The sequence below is a fragment of the Microtus ochrogaster genome, chromosome X (genome assembly GCF_000317375.1).
Source record: "Microtus ochrogaster isolate Prairie Vole_2 chromosome X, MicOch1.0, whole genome shotgun sequence".
NCBI lineage: Eukaryota > Metazoa > Chordata > Mammalia > Rodentia > Cricetidae > Microtus > Microtus ochrogaster.
The window spans coordinates 43,122,266-43,131,028 of NC_022026.1; the positions used below are offsets into that span (position 1 = coordinate 43,122,266).

Here is an 8,763-nt window from a genome sequence, read left to right on the forward strand (position 1 = left end):
CAGTCCCAGCCGTGTATTGTATTATATTTACCGTATGTAGATAGACGTGTGGGTGTGTGCACATGAGGGCCAGTGCCACTGGGAACCAGAGGCGTCAGATTTTCCCGGAGCCGGGGTTACAAAAGCAGTCGTGAGTCATCACACGTAGGTACTGGAAACTGAACTCGGGTCCTCTGCAAGAGCCATACACACTCAACTGCTTAGCCATTACTCCAGCTCCATTCAGTATTTGCTGTCTGTTGTGCTTTCTACAAAAGTAGCCGAGTTGAGAAGTCCCCGTGCCAGAAGTCTAAAGTGTTTCCTATCTGTCCTTTTACAGAAAGTATTTGCTGACCTCCTGTCCTGGAACAACATCTGGTATGGTACATATTAAATCTTTTAAAAACTGGTTTTTAGGGGGGCTGAAGAGATGGCTCAGAGGTTAAGAACATTGGCTGTTCTTCCAGAGGTCCTGAGTTCTATTTCCAGCAACCTCATGGTGGCTCACAACCATCTGTAATGAGATCTGGTGCCATTTTCTGGCATCCAAGCATACATGCAGGCAGAATATTGTATACATAATAAAAAGATTTATAAAAAATGGTTTTTATCTCACTATAAACTCATGCTGTCTGGAATTGACAACCCTCCTGTCTTAGCCTCCTGAATGCTAGGAATGTCTGTTCCAGTATGCCTGGAAAAATTATTTATTTTAAAATTACCTTTATTTATTGTGTGTGAATGCATATGTATCATGTTGTCCATGTAGAAGTCAGAGGACAACTTGTCATTTCTCTTCTTCTGCTATGTTCTAGGGATTGAACACACATGGTCAGGCTTGATGGTAAGAACTTTTACTCACTGAGCCTTCTTGCCAACCCCCGGCAAATTTTTAAACTTTCTATTGTAAATTCATATCATTGTCAGTCCCTTTATAAAGATTAAGCCCGTCATTAAAACTGTTTCACTTAAATCATGCAGTGGTAGCCCACACCTTTAATCTCAGCACTAGGGAGGCAGAGGCTGGTGGATCTCTGTTAGTTCAAGGCCAGCCTGGTCTCCAGGACAGCCAGAAGTGCTAGACACAGAAACCCTGTCTGGGGCGTTCCAGAAAAAGGGACTATCTCATTTAATTTGAATACTAATCCAAGGTGGCAGAGTCACCCCATTTTGAAGAGGTACAGGATGATCAGTAAACTTAGTCAGCTTGTTAATACTCCCTCACTTCCAGGAACTAGACTTTTTTCAGCATCCATATCCAAGAGATTGCTAAGACCTACCTGATTAGCCCACAGTGAACACCGTTTTTAATGGCTTTTTAAATCTAGGATTTAAAAATTTTTTGTTACCATATAGAATGGTAGGGGTTTGTTGTTGTTGTTTGGTTGGTTTGGTTTGGTTTGGGGTCTTGGGGAGTTGTTTGTTTTGGTTTTGGTTTTGGTTTGATTTGGTTTTTCGAGACAGGGTTTCTCTATAGCCTTGGCCTTCCTAGAACTCCCACTGTAGACTAGGCTGGCCTCGAACTCAGAGAGATCACCTGCCTCTGCCTCCCAAGTGCTGAGATTAAAGGTGTGCACCACCACAACCCAGCTCAGCATAGGTTTTCTATGGCATTTTTATTTGTAGAAGTCACTATATTTTATTCTAATTTATCTCCATCACCCACTACCTCTCCATGTTCTCTTCCCCCTCTGATGGATTCCCTTACCCTCATTTCCCCTACCCTCTTCTCAATATCCCCTTTCTAGTTTTATGATAGAAATTTTTTTTAAATATTTATTTATTATGTATACAATATTCTGTCTGTGTGTATGCCTGCAGGCCAGAAGAGGGCACCAGACCTCATTACAGATGGTTGTGAGCCACCATGTGGTTGCCGGGAATTGAACTCAGGACCTTTGGAAGAGCAGGCAATGCTCTTAACCACTGAGCCATCTCTCCAGCCCCGATAGAAAATTTTTGAATGATTTTATTAAAGTACAGGAATTGAGGTGGACTTTGTCTTCCAGGACTTACATACAGTACATGAGTACAAGCAAGTTGCTATATAGTGACTAGAATTGAAGCTCACATGCTGAAAGGAGAGGAAGCATCCTGGACACTTTGTCACTTGTTTAACAGAAGAATCTCGTAAACTCTTTGGAAGCTGTGGTCAAGGGAATAAAACAGGTACTACTTCTTTGTGGGAACTGTAGAAAAAAATGTTCTTAAATATGGTAAACATGAGAACACTGTAGTGATTTTGTGTTTTTCACAGATTTTCTGTTGTTAGATGAAATTTACCTCCCAGACTTATTGTGCAAATTGAGGTAACCGGAGCGTGAATAGCGTCGTAGACTTGCTCAGTAAATGTTCATTGCCTCCTACTGGTAAGAGGTAAGTATTCGAGAATATCAGGAATTGTATGCATTTCAACATTTACTACATTACAATCATAAAAGCTTCTAATTTGAATTGTACACCGCAGTGTTTTTAATGGGTTCTTATATAATAGGACTTACCTAACAAAGTCCGAAGTTAGAGAGGTTCTGTGTATTCAGTCCAGGAGCAAGACTACAACTCTTTTTTGGAACTAATGGCAGCCTGTTGGTGAAGTGGGTTGGAGGGGTCAGTTCTTGTGTGTGGTTTAAATCAGAATTGGCTGGAGAACTAAACAAATGCCCAAGTCCTCCACTGATACCAGGCATGTATATGGTACACAGATACACATGCAAGCGGGCAAAATACCCATACATGTAAAATTATAAAAAAAGAAAATAATTTTCTTCAAACTTAAAAAAAGACCCCACAATAGGGGATTTTTAAAACTACATTTATATGGCATGTGAATTTGCATAAAGGAAATACCAGTATTCTTACTTTTCACAACTTTTCTCTAAATTTAAAAGTATTTCCAAATAAAGAATAAGTGGGTCATCTGGATGTGACTCTGTTTTTCCAACAGCTCAAATGTCAGCACATTGTATCCTGCTGACTTTCAGAGTTCACCAGACCTGCTTCCCAACCTGTAGTATCTGTTTATTTGCATTGGTTCCAACATAAGTATCCCCATTTCTTTTTTATTTCCTTCTTTATATTCAGAAAAATATTAGTACAAAGATTATAAAGGCATTAGGTATATCAGTCTCATAACTGAATATGAGGAGAAAATAGCCCAGTGTTTGCTCAGCATTGTCTTATGGTTGCTTACATGAGCATGATTTTATTCCCAATGATTATCAGATTCCACCCAAGATGAACTGATTTTTTTTTTGAGACAGGGTTCTCATGCATTCCAGGCTAACCTCAAATTTTCTCTGTATCTAAATATTGTGTTAAACTCATGTTCTTTTAGTCTCCATCCCAAGTGCTGGGACTGCAGGTGTACACATGCTAGGTTCCTGAATAATCTTTTTTTTTTTTTTTTTTGGTTTTTCGAGACAGGGTTTCTCTGTGGCTTTGGAGCCTGTCCTGGAACTAGCTCTGTAGACCAGGCTGGTCTCGAACTCACAGAGATCCGCCTGCCTCTGCCTCCCGAGTGCTGGGATTAAAGGCGTGCGCCACCACCGCCCGGCAATAATCTTAATCTAGAAAGATACTGATGTACAATATCTTGTACAGTGGAGGTGGAAAAGTTTAGCTGATATTCTATCAAGTCTTTGAATGTTCTGCTGAAACTTTGCAGTCATTTTTTCCCTTCTGCTATTGAGAATAAAAGTCTTGAAAGTTGACTAGTTCACATTGCTGTATTATCTGCCACGCCCATTTATATTACATTACTCTTTCAGAAAACATCACATGAATAACTGGCAGAAGTGCTAGTTCACACTCCAAGAGCTGCAACTAGTAAAGGCAAACTTTTTTTGGTGTTTTTTTTTGGGTTTTTTTTTTTGTTTTTTTGTTTTTTCGAGACAGGGTTTCTCTGTGGCTTTGGAGCCTGTCCTGGAACTCACTTTGTAGACCAGGCTGGTCTCGAACTCACAGAGATCCGCCTGCCTCTGCCTCCCAAGTGCTGGGATTAAAGGCGTGCGCCACCATCGCCCGTAAAGGCAAACTTAAAAAGATTGAACCATCTTTTTTTTTCTTTGCAGCTGTGAAGATGTCTGACAAAAAACGTATCATTGCCAAGGCTTCCCTGATTGAGCAGCTGGTGGCTAAAAGGTATTTTGAGGATATTGGCAAACATCTGACTGAACTTGAAATGATATATGTGTCTAAGGAACATCTCCAGGAAACAGAGTTAGTCAGGGCTGTATATAGAGTCCTCAAAAACTGCCCCTCCAGGGCTTTGAAAAGGAAGGCCAAGTGTCTGCTGGCAAAGTGGAGAACTTTCTATAAGAGTACACACCTCAAAACAAAGGAAAGCCTTAAATTACTCCCTTCTAATGTTAATGAAGAAAAACATGCAGCAGTTTCTCAGGAGGTGAGCCAAGATGGGGCATCAGGTTTTAGCTATGATGAGATAGCAGGTCTCTGCAGTTCTCTCTCTAGGCTGGCATCTCAAGATGCTGAAAAAAAGCACGCTGCAGCAGTTGAGTCTGAAAGTAGCACCACTCAAATGGAAATTAATGAAGAATATTTGGGGGATGTTGACCCTGAATCTACTAGCAAGAGCTCAAGTGTGTTGCAAGATCCCCTAGTGTCTCTTAGATCTAAATGCGTAGAGCTTCTTTACACAGCGTTAGCTAGTTTTTCCACAAATGACATGAAAACTCATTTGTGGCAGAGATTTGCAAGAGAAATTGAAGAGCACATTTTTACCCTTTATTCAAGCAACATCAAAAAATACAAAACTTGTATTCGAAGCAAAGTTGCCAATTTGCACAACCCCAGGAACTCTCATTTACAACAAAGCCTGCTGTCTGGAACCATGTCTACAAGAGAATTTGCTGAAATGACTGTCCTGGACATGGCAAATGAGGAACTGAAGCAGTTGAGAGCTTTCTACACAGAAGCCAGTATTCAGGAACATCACCTTCCCCACACAGTTGACGGCACACAGACAGATAAAATAAAGTGCAAGCGCTGTGAGAAATACAACTGCAAGGTCACTGTAATTGCCAGAGGAACACTTTTCCTTCCAGTTTGGGTGCAGAATTCAAACCCAGATGAACAAATGACCTATGTCATTTGTAATGAATGTGGGGAACAGTGGTACCATAACAACTGGGTGTGCTTGTAATTTGTATATAATCCCTTCAGGGTCATATGTTTTACATGTATAACATGACCCTTTTGTGCTCATTTTTTATAGAATCTTACCATTATTTTTTTTGTCTGGGATTTTGGTTTGTGAAAGAGCTCACTATGTAGCCAAAGCTGGCCTCGGTCTCTTGAGTGCTGGAATTTTAAGTGTATGCTGTCACACCTGGCTGGGTATACTGTTCTACTCCAGTTCTCGGAACAAGGAACCAGAGTTGTTTGCCAAAGTTAAGGTCATTGTTGCTAAAAGTTGTTTTGGAAGAGTAGAAAACTATCACTCTGTACTTTGTGGCCATTTATAGAGTGGCAATGTAACACCACATGGCTTAAGAACATGTTAGAGGGACAGACTCTGACCCTATACTCCTTTGAATCCTGATCTGCATCTTGGCAGAATCCCCAGATCATCCTTTGAGATACCTTGAGAAGCATTGATATAGCTACAGGCCTGTGGCTCTCAGGAGTGACTATACATTGGAGTTTACTGGAGAGCATTAAAAGTATACAGGTGCCAAGGGTCAAGCCTAGAATAATTCAGTCTGAACCTATGGCGTGGGACCCAGGCATCAACATTGCTCTGGTTATTTCTCTGTTTAAGTTGCAGTTAGAGTTGAGAACTACATGTAAATAGTCTCATTTGAACCTTTCTATAGTTCTGAAGAAATGAATGTTATTCTGGAGATATTACAGATGAGGAAAGAGGCCCACAGAGCCTCAGTGACTTAACCAGGTTACATAACTATAGGTAGTCTGCCTCATATTTTTCAGCTTCCTTATGACGCAAGTGTGATGGCTGTAATCCAAATGCTAGGGAGGATGAGGCAGGAGGATTTAAATGAGTTCAGGGGCAGTTTAGATTTTAAAGTCCCTGTCTCAAAAAATATTAAAAAGGCACTGTGGTGATTCAAGTTTGTAATCTTAGCACTGCGAATGCTAAGGCAGAAACCCGTGGTTGAAGCCAGCCTAGGGTTATGTAGAGAAACACTGTCAAAACTAAAGTATTCACAGTCTGAGAATGACTTGATACTGACTTTACAAAAAGTCTACTCCTGGAAATGGGCACTAAGCAAATAGTGTTTGGAGCCTCTAAGTTTACATGATTAGAGTTTTATTCTTTTGTCCTTAATTTTCTCATTTTTACATGTCTCTCTTAACCTATGAAAAGTTGCACTGTAAGTTAGAATCTGACTTAGAGCTTGCTTTTGCACTTAAATGAGCTGTGCATTATTTTTTTCTTTGTGTGAGCTCTTCATAAAGTCTTTATGATAACTAGTTTCTTGATGTTAGGAATCTTCATGTCTTCAAAGTCATGTGTGTTAAAATCCTGCTTATATGAAAATGGCACTAGTTGTCAGAGGAAGTTCACTCCCTCAACCTTTGAATTTATCAACATTTATTTACCTACTAACTGAAGAGGAAATCATTCCTCTAAGGCCTTTCTAGCCGGGCGGTGGTGGCGCACGCCTTTAATCCCAGCACTCGGGAGGCAGAGGCAGGCAGATCTCTGTGAGTTCGAGACCAGCCTGGTCTACAGAGCTAGTTCCAGGACAGGCTCCAAAGCCACAGAGAAACCCTGTCTCAAAAAACCAAAAAAAAAAAAGAAAAAAAAGGCCTTTCTAAACAGTGTTTACTGATTTATATGCTTAAATACAGCAAGCCATTTGTATGATTATGGCTAATTTTCTTCCTTAAAAATGATAGAATGTTATTTGGGGTTTTGATTTTTTAACATGTTAAAAATTTATGCATCCACACAGATGCTTAGATATGCACTCCTTTTTCAGTTTACCAAGTGCTTAGATATCCATTTTATCTTTTGTTGTTTGCCAGACATGAGTGAGTAGTTTCTGTTTTTATAAGACTGGTACCAACCTGTAGCCTAAGCTAGAATGAAACTCAGACTGGCTAGCCTTAACTTCTGGAGTGCTGTAATTTGGGGTGTAAACCATTTATTGATTTTATCATAATAAATAGTTTATTTCTTAGTTCCATGTACGTTCACATGTTTTCTTCAGTTATTGTCCTCTAAATCCCCAGTATTCCTTCATTGGAATCTGTAGGCTTTTCTTTAGGTATATTTTTTTACCTCCTTATGACAGTTTTCCAATGGATGCATAAAACTAGCAGACATTTTTGTTTCATATGTTTTGAAGAAAACAACTTGAGACTGTCAAGTCTGAGTTACATTTTGTTGTATTTTCTCCATTTTGCATTCCAGGACTGTTCATCATAATGCAATGTGTTAGTACTTTAAGCAGAAACTTATAGAGTCATCAAAAACTCAAAAGTTTCACAAAGTGTGGTTTCATGTGACTTGGAATGACCTTAAAACCTAAATGTTGGTTGTGCAAGACTACACACAGCGCATGAAAACCATGTTTAATTTGTTCAAGTCAGTATTGGTATTTGGGTTTTCTATGTATCTATGTATGAGTATTATATACTGAGATTTTATAAGCTACATTTACCAAAATAAAAGCACTTGAAATGGAAAAAAATCTCTTATTCTCCAAGATTTTTTTAATGTGTGCAGTCTTCCTCACTTCCCATAAGCTTTGTCAGTTAGTTTTGCAACTAGGGAAATGGTGCTGTTTTATTCTTTTGGTCAGCGAGACAGTTACATTTTCTGAGTATAGATAATTCTTTTACACTCTGTCTTACCCCAGAGAGAGAAAGGGAGATGGAGGGAGGGGTTTGTTTATTTGTTTGTTTGTTTGAAACAGGGCTTCTTTGTGTAGCCTTTGTAGTCCTAGCTCTGTAGCTCTATAGACCAGGCTAGCCTTGAACTCACAGAGATCTGCCTGTCTCTGCCTCCTGAGTGCTGGGATTAATGGTGTGAAAGAGGAGTTTCTTTACAGTTGCTGGTAGGGTAGGTTCTAATTTAAAATTACCCTTACAAGAACAAAGAGCGACTCTGAAAATGCCAAGATGGGAAAGTACCTGATTATAAGGAACAGCTTATGTGAATGAGAGGCAGTGTGAAAGAGCCAAGAGTTCATGAGTTCCGTTGTAGGTCATGATAACAATGAGGACTTTGGGGGGAGTAGGGTGGTTTGTGTTTTAAAAAAAAACCCACTAAAGCTAGGCAATTTGTAGTCATGGAATCTGAGTGTCTTTTAGGAAGATGATTATAGCTGCTTTGTTGAGTGATGAGAGAAACAAGGATGGATGCGGGAACATCGGTTAAGTGGCCATTGACAATGGTTAAATGTATAGAAAGGGCTGAAGAGAGGGCTCAGAAATTAAGACCACTGGCTGCTCTTCCAGAGGACCTGGGTTCAATTCCCAGTACCCACATGGCAGCTCATAACTCTATAACTCCCGTTCCAGGGAATCTGGCACCCTCACAAAGATGTGCATGCAGACAAAACTCGAATGTGCGTAAATTTTTGTAAATAAAAAAGTATAGAATGGTTTGTCTGAATCCTGATAGTTGATGAAACCCTTAGCAATTTTGCAAATGACTGTTTCATAAAATATGTCCAATAAAAAATTTCCTCCCTGTGGCCAATAGTCAAATAACAGTGCAAAATGTCAGCTTGTGCCCCAGTCTCCATGGTAACTACATAGGGTGAAAACATCCATTTTAATACCTGAATGTGG

The 8,763-nt window shown here is 39.8% G+C and overlaps 1 protein-coding gene across 1 annotated transcript; it reads left to right on the forward strand.

The window, feature by feature from the left end:
- The first annotated feature begins 218 nt into the window (after positions 1–218).
- Tceanc (transcription elongation factor A N-terminal and central domain containing) lies at positions 219–6,653 on the forward strand. Its single transcript, XM_005358730.2, has 4 exons — positions 219–357; positions 1,989–2,148; positions 2,237–2,355; positions 4,050–6,653. Exon 4 carries the CDS (start codon positions 4,058–4,060, stop codon positions 5,138–5,140), a length of 1,083 nt encoding a protein of 360 aa, XP_005358787.1. The 5' UTR covers positions 219–357; positions 1,989–2,148; positions 2,237–2,355; positions 4,050–4,057; the 3' UTR covers positions 5,141–6,653.
- Positions 6,654–8,763: the final 2,110 nt, after the last annotated feature.

Coding starts and splice junctions, on each gene's coding strand:
- Tceanc (XM_005358730.2), top strand. CDS start 4,058: ATGTCTGACAAAAAACGTATCATTGCCAAGGCTTCCCTGATTGAGCAG.